We start from the raw sequence: 22,716 nt of genomic DNA on the forward strand, positions 1-22,716 counted from the left end.
ATCTCACAACAATGAATTAGTTGCAGGAATTGAAGGAGTCAAACATCAAACATTTATCATAATCTAGGGCCCAATTTTTGAATCAGCAAAGAAAAACATCAACGAACACTCATAAATTAAAAATATACTCGAACTATAGAACATTAGCATAAGCAACGCTGAGTTTAAATATCGATCAAGTAATATAGACCCCACAAAAGATAATCAACACCAATTAACATTACACCCACTATACAGTTTCAACACGTTAGATTATAAGCAAACACATTGTTTTTTTGCAGAGAATCAATTATCAAACAATTTTCGCAAGCAATTTTATAGTGTTGATTTAATTTTAGATATGGAAGTTAAAGACTTTGTGATTCAAATATTAAACGGTTTTTTTATTTTCAACTCGTAGGTGATGATTACTAGATCACTTTGATCATGGTTTATAAGAACCAACTTAGGATTATTTTGTACCAGATAATAATATGAAAACAAATGAACATGTGTTAAAAGTGCCTTCGATTGATTCAATATCAATGAATCAAAAGAGGTATGAGGGTTGTATTCTTGATATAATTAACACTAGACATGCTCTCAACAAACTAAACAAGCAATAACTCTAGAATAACAAACAATAACCAATTCATACTTTAAATTCATTTAAACAAGAAATTTTCCCGAATTCGTTCCCATTTGGTATTAAGATCTTTAATGTTATCAACCGCAACATCACTCCGCACCTTCACAGAAACCATCTCTTGAAGAATCTTCTTCGCCTCACCAATCGAAATCTTAGTTTCATTAAACAAATCAAACTTCCGTTTGACCAAACCCTCTCGGGTCAACTCCTTTTCCCGCAACTCCGCTTTCAACCTCTCAATATCCGCATCCACTTTCAATATCTTCGATTCAACTTCCAAATCTTTCTCTTGCCATTCTTCCAAAACCACAAGATTACCACCTTCCTTCATCTCAAACGCCATACTTTCTTCGATAACTTTATTCCACGTGGACCAATTTTCGCACGCGGATTCGAATTGTGAGTTGAGAGTTTCGATGACTCGGGCTTGGAACTTTGGAAGCTTGTGGAGGCTTTTGATTAAGATTTTGATGCAAGATTTTAGGGTTTGTTCATCGGGAGATCCGACTAGGGTTTTGAAGTCTTTTTCGAGGAGTTGGATGAGGGATTGTTTCGCTTGTTCGGTTTTTTCATCGAGGGCGTTGTTTTGAGGAATGTAGGAACTATTTGGTGAAGTTAGTAAAGAGAGCACAGATGAAACTTTTCTTAATTCGTTGTGTTGTTGTTCGGATGCCTGTGAAAATAGTAGAGAAAAGAAAAGAAAAAATAACAATGGAACGAAAGTTCACAATCATAAACTATCTGATATAAATAAACACAAAATACCTGATTCTCATCTCCATTTATAGCTACAATCTGAAGCTTTTCTTCGGTTGTGTTCCCATCAAAAATCCCATTTTCAGGAACAGATTGATCATCGGCTACAACTTTTGAAGGTATTTTTCCATTTTCCAAATGTGGACTCGTTCTCTGATGGAGGAAAGTCAAAATTATGATGCGGATAAGGAGAGGGTATTTACGTCTTTTGTGCAGACGAGATGTCTGATAGAAACATTTGAATTCAAAAAAAGATACCTGATTCACATCTGCTTGTGTCTCTGTAGTCATGTTTTCAACAGGATTCTCATATTGAGCAACAAGATGATCATCCACTTCAATTTTAACTGTGACTGTATTGGTGACACCTGGACTATTCTCCTGGAAAAGTGAAGTGAAACCTTTAAGAAGCAAGAAAGAGAAAAGAATTGTTATCAAGTGAATAGAAAAAGAACCTTAGGAGACTGAGGTTTTGCCCTGCGATTAACTTCATCTTCATAGCACTTAATAGCTTGCTTTATAGCTATAGCTTTATCAGGCACCTTTTGCTCAAGGAGTCCAATATTTCGCTTATTCATCCAAATAAACTCCATTAACTCCCTATCTGTTTTCAAATGAATGTCCTCAATAACATACTTCAGTTTCTTCTTTGCACTACCCTCATTCGCCAGCTCAGCGTTATCTCCATTGGTGTTGGACAATTGGATGGCTTCAGGGCTTAATTGGGTTAAGGGTTGTGGAGAACACTTGCGTAAGTGTCTTCTCATTGTTGATGTTCCTGATTTTGGAGCACAATTGTAGACTTTGTTACAGTTTGTGCACCTTGTTTTTTGTAACCCATCGTCCCCTTTAATCTTCTCAAAGAATTCCCACACAATAGCTTTTGAGCGTACCTTACTACTTGGATTTTTTTCATTTCCTTGGTCAAGATGATTATCACCGGTTGACATGTCTGAATGAAATAAGAACAGAAAGTTAAGCACTGATTGATGCTCATTCGGATGCATGTATTTGATCACATGTTCAGAATAAGAAAATAAAAGGGAAATAGATGTTCTTCTTTCAGAAGTTAATAGGTTTTTCCCGAATCTCACTTTAATTTCAAATGCTTGATAGTGTTTCATGGCAATCATCAAGCTTTGAAGCATGAATTAGGTTAAGTAATGGTAATATTGACAGACTTTTCAATGCAAGGGAAACCATATCGCATTACAAACTTTTCAATCGTAAGTGACCACAAAGCATTTCGAAACCAATTCATTGTATAATCAGCTAGGGTTTACCTCAAATTCACCAAGCCATACGTATATTTGGGGAAAAACAAATTCTTAATATTTCGAGGTTGTGAAGTTCACTCGATGACAACAGAAATATACAGATAAGAAAAACAAAATTCTCCTATCTCTTGCAGAAACAAGCGGTAAACAATGGTGGCAAAACACACAATTGGGGATTAGAGATGAAAGAGCACCTCAATTCTTGACAAGCCGAGCGGAAAATCCTATACGATGGTAGAAATGAAGAAACTCTTCGGTTAGTAAAGCAGCGACGTTGATCGGGTTATACGGAGGAGGTCGCCTAGTGAGGAGTCTGTTGGTGGTCATGCGAGGAGGGAACCAAGAAAAACGTGTTTGGGTTAGGAATACAGTGAACTGGGGGCGAGGGGAAGTGCGTGAGGCGCGTGTGCTCTTTCACCATACTGCAACTATTTTTTTTTTTTTTTTTTAATTAGAGTAAATTACACGAATCGTCCCTAGGACAAGTGTCAAATTACACGTTCAGTCCCTATTTTTGAAAATTAACTTGGACCGTCCCTCATGCATTTGAATACTACCCACCCAGTCTTTATTGTTGTTAAACGTTAGATTTCTCCGTTTGGGTGCCCCACGTGCCCTGCATGCAGGGGTATTTTTGTCATTTCATGTCGCGTGTATATCATTAACTGTGTATGGTGCCATATCCAGTTCACCCAAACGTTGCATGCCTAGTCCCCGATCAAAACCTTTCTCGTCTCACAAAAACCCTAGTTTTCCGTCAAGAGTGAAGAGGAGTGGGTGGCAAATACGACCACAAATGGATAAAATCGACTTGGAAGCAAGTTACGGTAAGGAAAGCCAACCATTTTATGCTCTGTTCTTGATCACTTTGTCTCTGATTTTGAAAATCTTGTTGTTTTTTTTCTTGTGAAGGTGGGAATCCAACTGTTTTTAGTATACGTTGCACTATGGAGGAGAGTTTACCAAATTTCCTGGGAGAAAATACATCAAGGGAAAACAAAAATGTGTGGACTTGATCGACAGTGATTTGTTCTTTTTTCACGACATTGATGATATGATGGAAGATTTGGGTTGCGTTGAAGAAGTTAAGGTTATGTATTATCACTTAAAACAAGTGTAAGGGGATTTAGATTTTGGGTTGTTTGTGTTGGGTAGTGATAAAGTCATATTGATGTTGCACATATTTCACCCCTATAATGGAATCCCCTATTGAAGTTGAATCTGTAAGAGAACGAAACATGGAACCCCCTATTATGGAAACCTTTAGTGAAGCCCTAGGTGAATCTAGTGATAGTGAGGGTAGTGGAGAATCAACAGATAGTGAGGATAGTGATTTCATTGTGGATGAGGATAACTTGTTGGATGATCCTGAGGTGGACATGCATGATTTCTACCTCAACATTGATGATACTTTGGAGTGGGTTGGTGATGCCCCTATTACAATAGAGAATGTAGTAATGTCTGATGAGGAGATGGAGGTGATCAACACTGATGTTCTACAATCTGAGTCATCATCTGATGAAGGGCAAATGAGTACAAGAAGAAATAAAATTCAGGCTGCAGAAAGGGCACAGATAAATGATGCAGCTCAAGTGAGTGACCCTTTCTATATACTTCAAAGATTCTCAAGTTCTCAAGAAGCAAAAGACAGAATTTACTTACATGTGATAGAGACAATAAGAGAATTGGATATTGTCAAGAATGATAAAAATAGGGTCAGGGTAGTATGTAAAGGAACAATACCAGATATGAGGATACTTGAGACTTTTGGGAAAGGTGGGCCAATTCAAAGGAACATAAATGTGGACCTAGTCAAACAGGTAAAAAAGGAGGACCAAGTAAAAAAGAAAAGTGCAGTGGAAGTAGGTGAAAGCAGTAAGTGCCCTTGGAAACTTTTAATAAGTAAATGGAAAAAGGATGATGACTGGACTATGAAAACGTATGAAAAGGACCATAAATGTGTTGGGTTTTGAGCATTCTAACACTCCTAAGTGTACATGCAACCCTAAATACCTTGGATCTATGTTTTCTCTATTATACATGCAAATATGAACTTTCCAAGGTATTCATCCTAACTAGCATAATAACATTGATTCATATGAATATCTCAAGTTAGAATTACATACCTCTTTGATGTAGAATGTCTTAATGAAGCTTGAAAGCCTAGTGCCGCAAGTGTGACACCTCAAATAGTTCACACAACACCAAATACACTTGGAATAACTTGAGAGAATATACACACTTCATGAAAATTGGCTAGCCCTTTCACACATACTCTAGTGGCCGATTTTTCCCAAGAATATGATCTTTATATAGTGTCACAATTAGGGTAAACCCTAATTGTCATGGCTTTCCATTTCCTTGGATCCATGGGTTCAAATACACCACGGAGCATCCTATGGGTTTTAGCCCAACTTGACAATCCATGGAGCATTAGCCCACTATACAAGTATGGATGATTTACACAATCAACCCATATATTTAATTAGTCTTCTTTTGATCACTTAATTATTTTTTGATCAATACTAATTAAATAATCTTATTAATATATTAGAACTTATAATATATTAACAAACCTTAAGTGTTATTTCTCTCATTTTAGTATATCCAAATGCATGATGACATGCAACCCAAATGGACCATGTCGGGTCGGGTTAAGTCTTACCAAATATAGTTATGGACTTAGACATTAATCCAATAGTCTCCCACTTGGATAAGTCTAAAACTATTATTGCAAGTATAACTTTAAGAACCGAATGGTAATCGTAGCTCTCAAAAGTTTCTATCGAACTCTGACCTTGTCGATGATCTCTGACCTTTGTCAATGAGTTATCCATTAGATAAGGAATCATATATTCCTCCATTATAGATATCATATGGACTGAGACTTGGATTATAAATCATTCTCTCTGTCCATTTGTTGTTTCCCGATTTCCGATTCATGATGACTGACTTATTGAACAAATCAAATCATTCCTGGCTTGGCCAAGCACTCACATGTATCATCATTAAATCATCGAGGGGCCCACAGATATTGTCACACCCCCAAACCGGAACGGCGGAAACGTTCGGGGGCGGATGACTTCATGTGGTAACGTAACAAATGAATACATAGTAAAGAAAACAATACAACCATCATATATATAATTGAAAGTTTACATTGTTTAAAAGTATACATGTTCAAAATCAATTACAGTATGATGTCAAAATATGAAATTAAACTGGCGCCGCAACGTCCCTTCTCCAAAATCCGTTTGTTACCTGTAATTACTGAATCCCTGGGACATACAAGTAGTTTTGAAAGAGTAGATCAACATTTAAGCTGGTGAGTTTCCTAAGTATTTAATGACAATTTTTGTATGAAATGAAATGTTTTTGTTCTTTGTTTGCATATTCCTAGAAAATCCTATATTTTCTACTAGTATAATTGTAACCTTCTTTCAGGACAAATGCTTGTTTCTAGTAAATGTATGTAAGTATAAAGATTTCAATTTGTCTGAAAAACCTCGTAAATCATTGTGTTTTTAATACCCCATGTGAGTTTTATAACCATGCTATTGACAAGGAATGCCTATACACAACGTTCTTCAGGCGTTGGAATGTTCTAACGTTTGTCACCCCAAAAGGTGGACTGTAGCTAACAATCAGGGCGCGGGTTGTCAAGCCTGTATAGAATACACAAACACCATGCTCCCCCTCCAAGGGATTCTGGTATATAATACAGGACTTGAAATGTGTACTCGAACGTACGTGAAGTTAATGTCTCACAAAACTTAGTATAAAACAGATTTACGTGTGAAAATGTTCGTTCGTTATTGTATATGAAAGTAGCTTATCGAAATAGTATTTCCATATATGTAAAGTTCGTAGTATTCTCGTAAAACTATACCTATTATAGTTTCCTAAAAGTGTGTTTCATTTGTTAAATAAACCCTTAGTGAAAATGTTCACTTGTTATGAAAAGTGTAGAGTTTGTAGTGCCAAAACCGACACACCGAATGTAATATAAGCAAAGTATCTGATTTATATGAATACCTAAATCGTTTCTCATTTCAAAAGATAAAATGTTGTCGTGTTATACTTTGCATATGAAAGATTTCCTTTGATAGTTTCAAATCACATATGATTCCTTTGATAAAACGCGTAAAGTGAAAGTTTATATAACACCCGATAATAACCGAGTGTTTTACTTGTATTCCCCCCCCCCCCCCCTTAAAAGCATGTAAAAGTACTCATAAAACATTTAAAAACGTGAATTATAGGGGTATGAACTCACTTGTAAGATCGGAGGTTGCGAGATGAAAAACCGGACATAATTTCGGCTTGCAAAAGTGGATTTCCTCGGGATTCTCGGGAATCTCGGGGGCACGAACGACCTTCGGGACTCGAGCAAAGTGATCGGGGCTTCGGGGTAGTGCGGGCACGGAAATCAAGGCAAGATCGTGAGAGAAATGAGAGAGATGGGGTGTTTTTCCCGGAACCCTCGCATCTCTATTTATAGGGGTTTGAGAAGCCTCGGTACGCGGGGCGTACTCGTGCATCATGCGTGACCGAGTCCTCGACTGCCTTGCTTTGGATGGGACGGGTCGGGCAGGCTCGCATAGGGGCGACGTGGACGAACCGAGACCAAGGCCTCGCGTATGCGGGGCGTACGGGGTTACGCGGCGCATAACTCGGATGAGCACGCTGACTCCCCCTTCGGATAATACCGGATTTTTGAATTAAATTTATATATAAATTATTTAATAAACATCAAAAATTCATATCTTCTTCATACGAACTCCGTTTTCGACGTTCTTTATATCCCCGCGAAGGTGAGACCATACTCTACAACTTTCGTTTAGATTCCATCGGCAAATTCCGAAATTATTTTTATTATTTATTATTAAAAGGTCGCGGTAAGAAAATTTCTTTAGAAATTCATAACTCCTTTATCTGATATCGGTTTTTGCCAGACTTTTTACCGTTGAAATACCATTGATGAGACCTTCGATTCTCGTTTAGGTCATTCCGTTCAAAAGTCGCTCGATCTCTGATTCGAGTTTTTAGTTGTCTGCTGTTAAGCCGAACTTGAAAATTTCCTAACTTTCTTATACGAAGTCGGATTTGAGCGTTCTTTTTACGTACGATCATGGTTTAATGACATCTATCATAAAAGGTAATTTAATTAGCGATTTTTGTATATTTTATTTTCGAAGTAAATTTTATTACAATTAATGTGGTTACAATACTTGACTTTTTAGGTCGTTTATATGTAGTTGAAATATCGGGTTGTCACATCATCCCCCCGTTATAGGGAATTTCGTCCCGAAATTTAAAGCAAGAAAGATACAAGTGAATCAGAGAAAAAGATGCGGGGTACTTTTGTTTCATCTAATCCTCGCGTTCCCATGTGAATTCAGGTCCTCGCTTTGCGTTCCAGCGGACTTTCACGATGGGTATGCGACTTTGTTTTGTTTGTTTGACCTCTCGGTCCATGATTTCTACCAGTTCTTCCACAAAGTTGAGGCTCTCGTTGATCTCGATCTCGTCGAGTGGGATAACAAGAGTCTCATCGGCCAGACACTTTTTCAAATTCGATACGTGGAAGGTTGGGTGTATGTTACTAAGTTCACGTGGTAGATTAAGTTTGTAGGCTACAGGGCTGATTCTGGCGAGAATCTCGAAAGGCCCTATGTACCTTGGGTTTAGCTTTCCATGCTTTCCAAAGCGTATCAAGCCTTTCCATGGCAAGACTTTCAATAGGACACGGTCTCCTACTTGGAATTCCAAAGGTTTTCTCCATTGATCAGCGTAGCTTTTTTGTCGGTCTCTAGATGCTTTCAACCGTTCACGAATCTGAACGATCTTCTCTGTTGTTTCTCGTATGATTTCCGGACCGGTGAGAGTGCTTTCAGTATCTCGTCCTTTAGCTAATTGTGTGTCGCCAACTTCGGTCCAGCACAGAGGGGATCTGCACTTGTGGCCATTGAGGGCTTCGAATGGAGCAGCCTTTATGCTCGTATGATAACTATTGTTGTATGAGAATTCGACAAGAGGTAAGTGGATATCCCATGCCTTTCCAAATTCAATCACACAGGCTCTTAGCATATCCTCCAAAGTTTGTATCGTTCTCTCACTTTGCCCGTCTGTTTGTGGATGGTAGGCCGTACTCATGTCCAATCTAGTCCCTAGGGAACTTTGTAGTGACTGCCAGAACCTTGATGTAAATCTACTATCTCTATCGGAGATAATGGACATCAGAACCCCATGCAATCTTACTATTTCCCTTATGTAAGTTCTTGTAAGCCTTTCCATCTTGTCAGTCTCCTTGATTGGCAGAAAATGCGCGGATTTGGTTAATCTGTCGACGATGACCCATATGGTATCAAGTCCACCCGTTGTCTTGGGCAACTTGGTTATGAAATCCATAGTGATCCGTTCCCATTTCCATTCTGGTATCTCTGTTTGTTGTAGTAATCCTGATGGTTTCTGGTATTCGACCTTAACCTTAGCGCAAGTAAGACATTTACTTACAAAGGTAGCAATCTCTGCTTTCATGTTAGGCCACCAGTACAGTTTCTTAAGATCCAAATACATTTTATCTGAACCCGGGTGAACGGAATACCTCGTGTTGTGCGCTTCAGTCATGACCACATCCCTGAAACCACCATGTCTTGGGGTCCAGATACGGTCCATGAGATAATAGGCTCCGCAACCCTTGACTTCTAGATTCTTTTCCATTCCTCTCAGGGATTCACCCGTCACATGCTCGGGTTGTAAAGCTTCCAGTTGAGCCTCTTTAATTTGTGTGGATAAGTGGGAATGGATGGTCATATTCAGATATTTGACTCTCCGACCAGTGTATTCTTTTCGACTGAGGGCGTCAGCTACTACATTGGCCTTGCCAGGATGATAACGAATCTCGCATTCGTAATCATTGAGTAACTCGACCCATCGTCGTTGTCGCATGTTGAGCTCCTTCTAATTGAAAATGTGTTGAAGGCTCTTGTGGTCGGTGTAAATAGTACTCTTTTTTCTGTACAGGTAGTGTCTCCAGATCTTCAAAGCAAATACCACTGCTCCCAACTCTGGACCGTGTGTTGTATAGTTATTTCGTGTGTTTTAAGCTGACGGGAGGCATAAGCAATAACATTCCCTCGTTGTATAAGAACACAACCAAGCCCTTGATTCGATGCATCGCAATACACTACAAAATCCTCTATCCCTTCGGGGAGGGATAGTATTGGTGCGGTGCATAAGGCTTGTTTCAGAGTTTGGAACGCCTTTTCTTGTTTTGTTTCCCAGTCAAAGACCACGCCTTTCTGGGTTAACGTAGTAAGAGGTTTCGCGATGCTAGAGAAGTTCTTTATGAATCGGCGATAGTAACCAGCTAGACCTAGAAATTGACGAATCTCAGTGGGTGTCTTTAGTGCCGACCAGTTCTTAATGGCCTTAATTTTGGAGGGGTCCACGTGTATCCCTTTTTCGCTAACAACGTGGCCCAAGAATTCGACTCTTCGAATCCAAAATTCATATTTAGAGAACTTCGCATAGAGCTTCTCTGATCGTAGTGTTTCTAAGACCTTCCGTAGGTGTTGACTATGTTCTTCCTTACTTCGGGAGTAGATAAGTATATCATCAATGAATATAATGACAAATTGATCCAAGTAGGGACGACACACTCTATTCATTAGATTCATGAATACTGCTGGTGCGTTGGTTAATCCGAACAGCATCACTACAAATTCGTAGTGTCCATAACGGGTTCGGAAGGCTGTCTTGGGAACGTCTTCTTCTAGCACTCGTAATTGGTGATATCTGGATCGTAGATCTGTTTTTGAGAAGTAGCTCGCTCCTTGAAGTTGATCAAATAGGTCGTCAATGTGGGGTAGAGGGTAACGATTCTTGACAGTGAGTTTGTTCAGCTCTCGGTAGTCGATGCACATCCGGAACGATCCGTCTTTCTTCTTTACAAACAAGACCGGTGCTCCCCAAGGTGAGAAACTTGGTTTGATGAATCCTTTTTGGTGAAGTTCGTTAAGCTGACTGGAAAGTTCTTGCATCTCTGTTGGTGCCAGACGATATGGCAATTTTGCTACAGGGGTAGCCCCTGGAATTAAGTCGATTCTAAACTCGACTTGGCGTTGTGGTGGTAATCCCGGTAGTTCTTCTGGGAAGATATCGGGGAAATCCCGTACCTCCGAGATGTTGTTTATATCTTTTACCTCCCGACTCATATCGATGATGTGTGCAAGAAATGCCTGATAATCCTTCCGCAAACACTTTCGAGTTTGGATGCACGAAATGATGCGAAGGTTTGTACTTGATTTGTCGCCATAGATCACTATTGTTTCGTGGTTAGGGAGATTTAGACGAACGGCTTTTTCAAAGCACATGATGTTGGCACGAAGAGGACTTAACCAGTCCATGCCAACTATAACGTCGAAACTTTTTATTTGGACTGGCATAAGGTTGATTGGGAAAGAGTGACCGTCTAAAGTTAATGTACAACCCATGTATATGCAAATAGTGTTTTCCGTTTTCCCATTTGCCATTTCTACAGTGAATGATTCTTTTAACATGCTAGGTTTACGTTTAAGTAAGTGAATAAAGCTTTGGCTCACAAAGCTTCTCTCCGCTCCGCTATCGAATAGGATGCATGCATATGAATTATCGAGAAGAAACGTACCAGCAACTACTGTAGGATCAGCTACGGCTTCCTCGTGACCGATAGCTAATACCCATCCCACTCCGCTGGTATTTGCTGCCTTTGGGCAGTTTCTTTTGTAGTGGCCCACCTCGCCACAACCGTAGCAGGCTTGGCCTACACCAGCACTGGCAACTTGAGTGATCGGTTTTGCGGAGGCCTTGCAGAAACGGGCAGTGTGCCCCTTTCTGTTGCAGTTAGAGCACTGCATTTCCTGACATGGTCCGTGGTGGTGGTAATTGCACTTGGTACACTTTGGGAGGTTGCCTACATAAGGCTTTGTTGGGTAGAGACTTGTAGGAACGGTAGTAGGTACCATCGCAATGTTCACGACAACCAGTTGTTGTTTCTTCGAGGATTCTTGGGAAGATCCACCCTTCCCCTTATTCCATCCTCTCTTGTTGTTGTTGCTGTTATTGTTGTTTCCCTTGTGTGGTTCTGGTGCAGAAGTTGCTGAGTGTTGATGATTTCCGTAATCAATAAGCGATTGTGCCAGCTCCTTGGCACTTTCAAAGGTGTCAGGTTTGGAAGCTAACACACTTGACTGGATTTGGGGCGACGGTCCCTAAATGTATCGCTCTATTTTCTTGCTCTCGGGAGCAATCATATCCGGGCAAAGGATTGCCAACTCGCATAATCTATTGGTATAAGTTGCTATGTCGGTACCAATCATTCCCAGAGTCCAGAGTTCGTGCTCGAGCTTTTGAATCTCTCCTCGTGGATAGTACTCCCTCATCAACATGATTTTCAAGCTCTCCCAGCTTATCGAGTTTGCCACTATTAGGGTAAGTACCTTAACGTGGCCATTCCACCAAGTTAAAGCCCTATCAGTAAACATGTAAGTTGCAAACTTGACTTTGCTGTGCTCGGGGCAGGAGCAGATTTCAAACACTAATTCCATTCTTTCAATCCACTGTCTTAAAACCATCACACCACCCGTTCCATTAAACATCCGAGGCTTAGCATTCGTAAAGTCTTTATAGGTGCACTCCCGGGGTTGCCCATGACTATCGCCATGGTTGGAAGGATGTATGCCAAATCCTGAACCCGTAGTAACATGAGTATTGATCTGTGACATGGCAGCTGCCACAACTGCAGTGACTGCTGCCTGGAACATGACAACATCAAATTGAGGAGGTGGAGGTAGTGGTGGTATCGGTGTTTCGTTGTTAGGGTTACGTCTGGGATTCCTGCGTGGAGGCATCTTTAACTATACATTTAAAAGATGATGATATGGATAAGAATAAATGAATAATGAATGTGTCTCATGAACTAAATTGCTATAGTTCAACAACAGATAATAGTATGAGTTTCACAGATAGAAGAGCGAAGGTTATTCGTAAATCCGAATATATGAACAAGCGTATGGTTTTTCCATAATATTTTAAAGATTAGACACGATACTCAACATAGTAGTAATAGCGTGCGAATTATATTAATATAATAGATGATACAACTATCACGAAAATTTGACCCTTAAACGGGTCTCCGATTACATGAATTTAAAGGAAGTAAAAACTTTTAGCCGAAGTCCTATCTTATAACAAAATTTGAGGTTTTCGCAAGTACTACTTGCGACGTGTGTTGCACTTGGAGCTCGATTTCGCATCTGATTGCTTCGACTCCATAAGATGCCTATCGAAGGCGGCTTGTTGTTCCCTCAACTCTGCCAAGGCTGCATTCATTTGTGCTTGGAATGCTTCGGCGCGGAGGTGGATGTCGTTCTGCAACATATCCAGGCGGCGGATATTGGCTGCGTGGACTTGTACTTCCACGTTGACCTCTCGGATTCGGTTTGCTTGAACCCCCGATTGGTAGGTCTGGTTGGCTAGTTTACCTACCATTGCTGGAAGTGCTCGGTCGGCTGAACCTCCGTCCTTGATGTCGTAGAAGTCTCGACACATTCCGTAGGGAGAGCGTATCCCTTGTTGTTGGCTCCAGTGGACGAGGTGACTTCCCCAAACGAGAGTCGGTCCTAGGAAGTTCCTCCTAATGGGTGGAGGGTTGATTATTTCCGGTTCCGAGTCTGTCCCGGAGTCATCCCCTCCATCCAACTCAATGGGCTCTTCGTCCTCCTCCGGATCCTCTTCAATCCATCCTCTGTTTCCTTGTTGTGGGTAGTAGGGATCTCCATTCGGGTGAAATCCAGCCATTTGACTATACAAGAATAGGGTTATAAGATTTGAACAAAACTTGAGACATGTAATACTAATTAATCTAGTGTATGCACCAAATACTCCTATAGTATTTAAATTGTACGTTAGATACTAGTGTCTATTTTGTTAAGTTTTGACTTATTGCTCACTACGATCATTCCTTGACATACGTTAGTCAAATTTCGGATAAACATAGTTGATCAGGCTATATTCGTCCCAAATTTGATTACATATCTCGGGAACTAATCATAGTGTCCAACTTGTCTTAATACTTTTTGTATAGTTCTTATCATAAAAATGTGTCGTTGTATGCATGTATTTCGGATTTTTATAACCTAAAATAATCTATTTATGTGAAATAAGAATTTTAGGTACAAAAACTTTTGTCAGAGACTTTGAGTCCCTAAGCATTTATAGTTTGTATATCTTATGAGATTCGATATACTTAGTTCACTATAAACATTGCTCTGATACCAATCTGTCACACCCCCAAACCGGAACGACGGAAACGTTCGGGGGCGGATGACTTCATGTGGTAACATAACAAATGAATACATAGTAAGAAAACAATACAACCATCATATATATAATTGAAAGTTTACATTGTTTAAAAGTATACATGTTCAAAATCAATTACATTATGATGTCAAAATATGAAATTAAACTGGCGCCGCAACGTCCCTTCTCCAAAATCCGTTTGTTACCTGTAATTACTGAATCCCTGGGACATACAAGTAGTTTTGAAAGAGTAGATCAACATTTAAGCTGGTGAGTTTCCTAAGTATTTAATGACAATGTTTGTATGAAATGAAATGTTTTTGTTCTTTGTTTGCATATTCCTAGAAAATCCTATATTTTCTACTAGTATAATTGTAACCTTCTTTCAGGACAAATGCTTGTTTCTAGTAAATGTATGTAAGTATAAAGATTTCAATTTGTCTGAAAAACCTCGTAAATCATTGTGTTTTTAATACCCCATGTGAGTTTTATAACCATGCTATTGACAAGGAATGCCTATACACAACGTTCTTCAGGCGTTGGAATGTTCTAACGTTTGTCACCCCAAAAGGTGGACTGTAGCTAACAATCAGGGTGCGGGTTGTCAAGCCCGTATAGAATACACAAACACCATGCTCCCCCTCCAAGGGATTCTAGTATATAATACAGGACTTGAAATGTGTACTCGAACGTACGTGAAGTTAATGTCTCACAAAACTTAGTATAAAACAGATTTACGTGTGAAAATGTTCGTTCGTTATTGTATATGAAAGTAACTTATCAAAATAGTATTTCCATATATGTAAAGTTCGTAGTATTCTCGTAAAACTATACCTATTATAGTTTCCTAAAAGTGTGTTTCATTTGTTAAATAAACCCTTAGTGAAAATGTTCACTTGTTATGAAAAGTGTAGAGTTTGTAGTGCCAAAACCGACACACCGAATGTAATATAAGCAAAGTATCTGATTTATATAAATACCTAAATCGTTTCTCATTTCAAAAGATAAAATGTTGTCGTGTTATACTTTGCATATGAAAGATTTCCTTTGATAGTTTCAAATCACATATGATTCCTTTGATAAAACGCGTAAAGTGAAAGTTTATATAACACCCGATAATAACCGAGTGTTTTACTTGTATTCCCCCCCCCCCCCCTTAAAAGCATGTAAAAGTACTCATAAAACATTTAAAAACGTGAATTATAGGGGTATGAACTCACTTGTAAGATCGGAGGTTGCGAGATGAAAAACCGGACATAATTTCGGCTTGCAAAAGTGGATTTCCTCAGGATTCTCGGGAATCTCGGGGGCACGAACGACCTTCGGGACTCGAGCAAAGTGATCGGGGCTTCGGGGTAGTGCGGGCACGGAAATCGAGGCAAGATCGTGAGAGAAATGAGAGAGATGGGGTGTTTTTCCCTGAACCCTCGCATCTCTATTTATAGGGGTCTGAGAAGCCTCGGTACGCGGGGCGTACGAGCGTACACGGGGCGTACTCGTGCGTCATGCGTGACCGAGTCCTCGACTGCCTCGCTTCGGATGGGATGGGTCGGGCAGGCTCGCATAGGGACGACGTGGACGAACTGAAACCAAGGCCTCGCGTACGCGGGGCGTACGGGGTTACGCGGCGCGTAACTCGGATGAGCACGCTGACTCCCCCTTCGGATAATACCGAGTTTTTGAATTAAATTTATATATAAATTATTTAATAAACTTCAAAAATTCATATCTTCTTCATACGAACTTCGTTTTTGACGTTCTTTATATCCCCGCGAAGGTGAGACCATACTCTACAACTTTCGTTTAGATTCCGTCGGCAAATTGCGAAATTATTTTTATTATTTATTATTAAAAGGTCGCGGTAAGAAAATTTCTTTAGAAATTCATAACTCCTTTATCTGACGTCGGTTTTTGCCAGACTTTTTACCGATGAAATACCATTGATGAGACCTTCGATTCTCGTTTAGGTCATTCCGTTCAAAAGTCGCTCGATCTCTGATTCGAGTTTTTAGTCGTCTGCCGTTAAGCCGAACTTGAAAATTTTCTAACATTCTTATACGAAGTCGGATTTGAGCGTTCTTTTTACGTACGATCATGGTTTAATGACATCTATCATAAAAGGTAATTTAATTAGCGATTTTTGGATATTTTATTTTCGAAGTAAATTTTATTACAACTAACGTGGTTACAATACTTGACTTTTTAGGTCGTTTATATGTTGTTAAAATATCGGGTTGTCACAGATATCGCTTTTATCCCGAAGGTAAAAGGAATGGATAAACTTCGACTCATATGGCTTGTTCTAATACTTGTTGAATCATACACAAAGGCACGTTTTATAACGTCGAGTTACCAATTCGTTTTTCGTGCAATCAATGTACAACCAATTCATAGTAACAACTCATATCTCTAGGTTTGAAAAAATATAAGATATTATCATCTCATGATCACTCGTGATAAAATCCACGAAGTGATTCCAATGAGTGTGGGTTAAACCCAATACTCAGAACTTATGAGCACTCATGAGTGTTGTAGCATCACCCTGTCCAACATCTTAGACCTCTACAAGCCCAACCCATGACAGTCTTGATTCATATCTACTTCCAACATATGACCGACTATGGATAATTTGAATAACTTAGTCATTCAGGAAGAACGACCTAGTTATTCTGGAAGTCAAAACATGTAAAATGAAACACAAGTGTGACATCCGGAATTTCAGGTATTATATTTATTCATTTTATTTGAGTTTTGTGGAAGAACTCGGCGAGTTGGTGCGGATACTGTCCGAGTAGAGATGCAATTTCTCACCCGGATTATTGACCGGACTTGACGAGTCGCATTGGTGGACTCGGCGAGTCCGCGCTGTTTAATGAAACCCTAATTTCTCGGGTTTGGGGCCTATTTAAAGGGCCTTACGGCCGTCATTTGTGCTCACCAGCCCCCCAGAGCGAAACCCTAGTGAACTTGAGCGTTTGGAGTGAGAGAAGGAGCCATTGTCGACCTTGGAGGTGTTGTCTAGAAAGGGAAAGGAAGTTATAGCCAAGAGGAAGCAAGAGGGTTAACTTCCTGAAGATCTGAGGTCCAGAACATCACGTTTGAGGTACTATTGTCGAAACATTTTCTGTTGAGGTGATGTTCATGTTGATTTAGGGCTTATTGAGCCCTTTTGTGACTAGATCTAGTGCTCCCATGGTCCCTTAGGCGAGTTAGGTTCTGGATTTGGACCCATGGAGGTCCAGAGTGCCTCTTTGTCCAAGCTTTATATGAGTCTATGGAGGTTTTGGTTTGGGATCATTGTGTTTGAGGTTAAAACACCATTTATGAGTCAATAGGTGTGATATGAGCGCCAAGACATAAACTTTACATGATAAATAAGTTTGGAAAGACTGGATCTATGAGCTAGTGGAACAAATCTGACCTCAGAAGGTCGTTTGGGGTTATGCATGGGATGCACTCGCCGAGTCCATTGGCAGTCTCGATGAGTTGGAGCGAGTTGTTCCATGTTTTCGAACCAGGGGTTGGGTAACCGAGTTGGGTGAGTGACTCGGTGAGTCGGAAGGGATTCAGAGGAATCAGGTCCTTGTAGGGACTCGGCGAGTCCACGCTGGACTCGACGAGTTAGGTCGAGACATTTCACAGATTGTGATCAGTGCTGATTTGCAGGGTTGAGGTTGACTCAGTGAGTCCAATGAGGACTAGGAGAGTAAAGAGCACGTGTGGACTCGCCGATTCACAGTCGCACTCGGCGAGTTTGGTCAAGGTTGACCGTTGACTTCGTTGACTTTTAGGGGTTAGTCAATGTTTGGACTTTAGAGTCATCGGAAGGGTAGGATAGCCGTTTACCCTTCCTAGAGGATGTATTGAGAGAAAGAAATTAGCCTAGCCTGAGAGTTGTATTAATTAGAGTATTTATTTAATGTGATTAGGTAGGGGCTAGATCAGAGTTACCGAGTCAGAGATTTACTGAGATATCCGAGGTGAGTCTTCTCACTATACTTTACCTTGAGTAGGTAACCAGAGTTATGTGATAGAGTATTTGTATTCTATGTATGTTATGTGTTGTACTGCATTATTTGTATGTGATTTATGATGTGCATATTTACAGAGTTAGAACCGGAAGGTTCACAGAGTTAGAACCAGAAGGTTCACAGATTAGGGTCCACGGACCCACAGAGTTATAGCCTCGAGTGGCTAATATGTGTTATGTGTGGTATTTTGGGGAACTCAGTAAGCTTTGTGCTTACAGTGTTCTGTGTTATGTGTTTCAGGTTTCTCTCAGGATCACGAGATGGCAACGACTCAATTGTACACACCAGAGAAAAAGTCATGTTTTGAGGATCCTGGTTTATTATGCAAGTGAAAATGGAGTTATGTTTTGTAATTCGATTACGATTGGGATTTTAAGAAAAGTTTTTTTAAGAATTAACAATTATTTTTTTAATGAAAAATTGTTTTTGAAATTTACGGTGTTACAAGTTGGTATCAGAGCCTTGGTTTGAGGGATTCGGATGCACCTTCGAGTAAATCTGGACTCAAGCTGAGGAAGTACGAAAAGTTTTCAAAAGAAATTATTTTCTAAAAGTGAATAAGAGTTCAAAGAGGAAGCAAGAAAGAGCAGTGTGTACAATCAGCCAGAGACCGAACGGTGATTTCCCAAAATACTCTTGCTTTTGTGTTATGAGATATTTATGATACATTTTATAAGATATTATGCATGCTAGAGACAGGCTAGGTATTTCATATCTTAGGAATAGAGTGGCCTAATTTGTGATGTCTTAGTCTAGGAGTTGCTGTTATATGTGATGTGCTTTTGAGTATGAGTGAGAGTATTCAGTTGGAATCCTTTTAGGGGATTTGAGTAAAGGAGTAATCTAGGAGAGACGCCTAGATGATTATTGTGGTGTTTATCGAAGAATAGTTAGAACCCGCGAGGGGCAGAGTTGCAGAATTCGGTGGTACCTTGAGAATGAACAGAGCAAGCGGAGTTATCATCCAGAGTGAGCTCTATGTATTCTTCGATGCACGAATCCTGCTTGCTTCGTGCTTTTGTGGAACTCTCAATGATGGGAGTTAGATACCAAGTGAATATGACAATATTCAGGAGGTAGATGACTGGCATCATTAGGAGCTCTTCAACAGCTGATGGCGAAGAAGTGGGAGTGACCTGAGCCAGATGAGTACGCTGGTGGAGTGGAGCATTTCGCTGAGGAGCGAGCACGCGTGATGGAATTAGTGAACGAGAAGGTTGAGCAGCTACTTAGGAGCTCTGGGATAGTCCGTGTGGAAAGTATGGGTAGATGTGGCAGGTAGTATGGGCCCGTACTACTGAAAGTAGAGGACCCATACTTGATATAGGGAGTATTCTGAAGGTTCTAAGGAGCGGATTGAGGAGTTATGTTATGGTTCGAGTACCATACATTGGAGCAGATTGAGGAGTGATGTTATGGTTCGAGTACCATACATCGGAGCGGATTGAGGAGTTATGTTATGGTTCGAGTACCATACATCAGAGCAGATGGAGGAGTGATGTTATGGTTCGAGTACCATACATCGGAGCGGATTGAGGAGTTATGTTATGGTTCGAGTACCATACATCAGAGCAGATTGAGGAGTGATGTTATGGTTCGAGTACCATACATCGGAGCAGATTGAGGAGTGATGTTATGGTTCGAGTACCATACATCGGAGCGGATTGAGGAGTTATGGTTCGAGTACCTTACATCGGAGCAGATTGAGGAGTGATGTTATGGTTCGAGTACCATACATCAGAACGAATTGAGGAGTGATGTTATGGTTCGGGTACCATACATCAGAGCGGATGGAGGAGTGATGTATTGGTTCGAGTACCATACATTGGAACAGATGGAGGAGTGATGCTATGGTTTGGGTACCATACACCGGAGCATATTGAAAAGGGATGTCATGGGATGAGTACCATGGTTCGTAGTGAATGATGCTTGTGGTTCTCCGGATTATCCGGTCATGATCGAGTTCGAAGAGGCGTCCCTTGAGAGGGAGGTCGAGAGCCTTTCAGAGTATCTTGGTAAGGAGTCAGAGGGAGGGGAGAATTTCGGTCTGAGGTGAGCAATCAGCCGATAGAGGAGATGCCACCTTCTATGACCTGGGTGGTGCTATTTATGTTCGTGTGCGAAACATGGGGAGCATGATGTTTAAGTTTTGGGTTTGGGGGTAAACCCTGCAGGTTGTCATTAATGATGATTTTCCACCTGAGTATCAGGTAGCCTGTCTGCAGCGAGGCAGTGATTTATCATGAGCAGATAGTCAGTTGGGACTGAGATAGACGAGGACCACGTTACACCTATTTGAGTATAGTAGGGCGTATTGTAGTGGTATCAGTGGGGAGTCCAGTCGACTTTATCAGTGCAATGGTTTTCTATCTATTTTGGGTATTGAATATGGGAGTGGGTCCCTGTTTTTGGGATGATCCATGTGTTGGAACGTTGGTTGATGAGTCGAGGTAGGGGAGCATGATGATTTCGTGGTTCAGTCTATGAGCCAGTGATGTTATTGGACAGTTGAGTTGTTTGGTATTGGATTGGTACAAGACTTGGAACGACTAGAGGCAGTTGTGACGAGAAGTTCTTGAGGATTTCATCTGAGGTTTAGAGTATATGAGAATGATTGATTTCCTTAAAGGGGATTATCGGGCGTTGCGTAGCACTTTCCAGGGGCAGGTGCGATTTTGCTTGTGAAAATAGTTTGTGGGATGGTTGTGTGCCAATTGGTGATGGTTCGAACCCTGGGTGGGGGAGAACCGGGTACCGTATGGAAGAAAATAGAGATTTTTCAAGAACGGTTATAAGTGCTATAGAGATCTGCGGTAAGAATTCACGAGACCAAAGTTATTGGTGATCGAGGAAAGGGTCAGAGTGAGCTAATGTAGGAAGTACTTGTTTGAGAAGGATGAATGTCTCCATGGCAGGTGGTTAATGGTCAGGAACCTGGTAGTGGTCAGTGTCGTTGCAAGTAGGTAGAGAATGATTGAGCAGCCAACTCCCGGGTCGGTATGCGTATTCTTGCTTGGATTTTGAGCGGTAAGAAAAGGGTTTCGAAGAATTATCAGCGTATTCCATAGCGTTAGCATTCTCTCGTGTTCTAATTGAGTAATTGGATACACCGAAGTTGCGCATTGGAAAAAATGAGGAATTATTTATGGAATTCAGAGGAAATGTGTTGTTGTATCTATATGGTGCTGGGAGTAGGAGATCAGTGGTTAAGGCAGGACATCGCGATGTTCTGTAACGGTGTTCTGTGGTGATCGGGTTTAATGTTCCGATTTCGGAGTTATTTAGAATCTTGAGTTGGGACGACTAGTGGTGTATCATGTGTTTTCAGTTCCAGTGGGAACCCTTCGGGTATTAGCATCAAGAGGGATTATTTAAGAAAATGGATCTTCGTAGGGGTAGGTATTTTGTTATGGCGGTTGCCGTCGGAGTTTGTGATGCATATGTGGGGCAAGTGTGTATATCTATCTATGATAGTCTATGTAGCATGAGTTAGTGGGCGTAGTGTGTTGTTGGGATGAGAACGAGAGTAGGGGTGAAGCTACGGGGAGCCATAGTATTCACTAGTGAGAGGGTGTTGTGATGCTACGGGGAGCCGTAGTACTCACAAGTCAGAGAGAGGGAGTCGTGGTACTATGGGAAGCCGTAGTACTTACTAGTCAGAGGCTGTCGTGTTATTACGAGGAGCCGTAATACTCACTAGACGACAAGAGAGTGTGATGTTGGAATGTTCCCCGATCAGGGTAAGATGCAGAAGAGTTTTGGGCTTGAGTAGCCTTAGTAGAGAGTTTTTTTTTTTTGGAGCCTAATGGTTGAACCAAGGGCAGAACTAGAGGTCAGAGTTGAGTCGATCCTCGGTTGGATTGTGTTTTTCATATGAGGAAAAGAGAATTTCGTGACTTGTGAGTCACTGAGCCGGGATAATGGTCACGGGGAGGAAGCTCGTGAGATATTTTGGATCATGTTATAGGTGATCTTTGGAGGTTCAGCTGTGGAGTCAAACGTTAACTTGGTGCTCAATATCGAAGTGGGATATGAGAAATGAGCTAGAGTTTATCATGGTGATGTCTGAGGACACTTCAAGGCGTGCGGATGATTCAGACGCTCGAGGACATGCTTCGGGCATGTGTATTAGATTTCGGAGAGATTTGCGACACACATTTTTCTATTGGATGCGTTTTCCTATACAACAGCCATCATTCAAGCATTGGTATGCCACCCTTTGAGCTGTTGTATGGGAGGAGGTGTCGGACTCCCATTTGTTGGGGAGAGGTAGGGCAACGAGTGATGGGTAGCACAGAGATTGTGCTTTAGACAAAAGAGCAGATACAACAGGTCAGGCAGAGATTGTTGACTGCTCAGAGCCGCCAGAAGAGTTATGCGGATAGATGATGATCCGACCTTGAGTTCCAGGTCGGTGACTATGTTCTCCTGAAGGTATCTCCTTGGAAAGGAGTGATTCGATTCAGGAAGAGGGGCAAGCTAGGGCCCCGGTATATTGGGCCGTTCAGAGTGATCGCGAGGGTGGGCAGGGTAGCTTATCGCTTGGAGCTACCTGCGGAGTCGGAGCGGATTCATAATACCTTCCACGTGTCTCAGTTGAGGAAGTGTATAGCCGACGAGTCGGCGGTAGTGCCACTAGAGGATATTCAGGTGGATGCAAGCCTGAACTACGCGGAGAGAC

At 41.0% G+C, this 22,716-nt stretch overlaps 1 protein-coding gene across 1 annotated transcript; it reads right to left on the minus strand.

Moving 5' to 3' along the window:
- Positions 1–469: 469 nt before the first annotated feature.
- On the minus strand, positions 470–3,051 carry LOC145012297 (uncharacterized). Its single transcript, XM_078971089.1, has 5 exons — positions 2,856–3,051; positions 1,840–2,336; positions 1,643–1,765; positions 1,394–1,537; positions 470–1,301 (listed from the first exon to the last, which is right to left on the minus strand). Exons 2-5 carry the CDS (start codon positions 2,332–2,334, stop codon positions 645–647), a joined length of 1,419 nt encoding a protein of 472 aa, XP_078827215.1. The 5' UTR covers positions 2,335–2,336; positions 2,856–3,051; the 3' UTR covers positions 470–644.
- Positions 3,052–22,716: the final 19,665 nt, after the last annotated feature.

This window comes from Lactuca saligna, chromosome 8, assembly GCF_052625555.1.
Source record: "Lactuca saligna cultivar CGN05327 chromosome 8, ASM5262555v1, whole genome shotgun sequence".
In the NCBI taxonomy this organism is placed as follows: domain Eukaryota; kingdom Viridiplantae; phylum Streptophyta; class Magnoliopsida; order Asterales; family Asteraceae; genus Lactuca; species Lactuca saligna.

Coding starts and splice junctions, on each gene's coding strand:
- LOC145012297 (XM_078971089.1), bottom strand. CDS start 2,334: ATGTCAACCGGTGATAATCATCTTGACCAAGGAAATGAAAAAAATCCA. Junction 1,538..1,642: donor CACAAGCAGATGTGAATCAG/GTATCTTTTTTT, acceptor TTCCTCCATCAG/AGAACGAGTCCACATTTGGA. Junction 1,302..1,393: donor TAAATGGAGATGAGAATCAG/GTATTTTGTGTT, acceptor CTATTTTCACAG/GCATCCGAACAACAACACAA.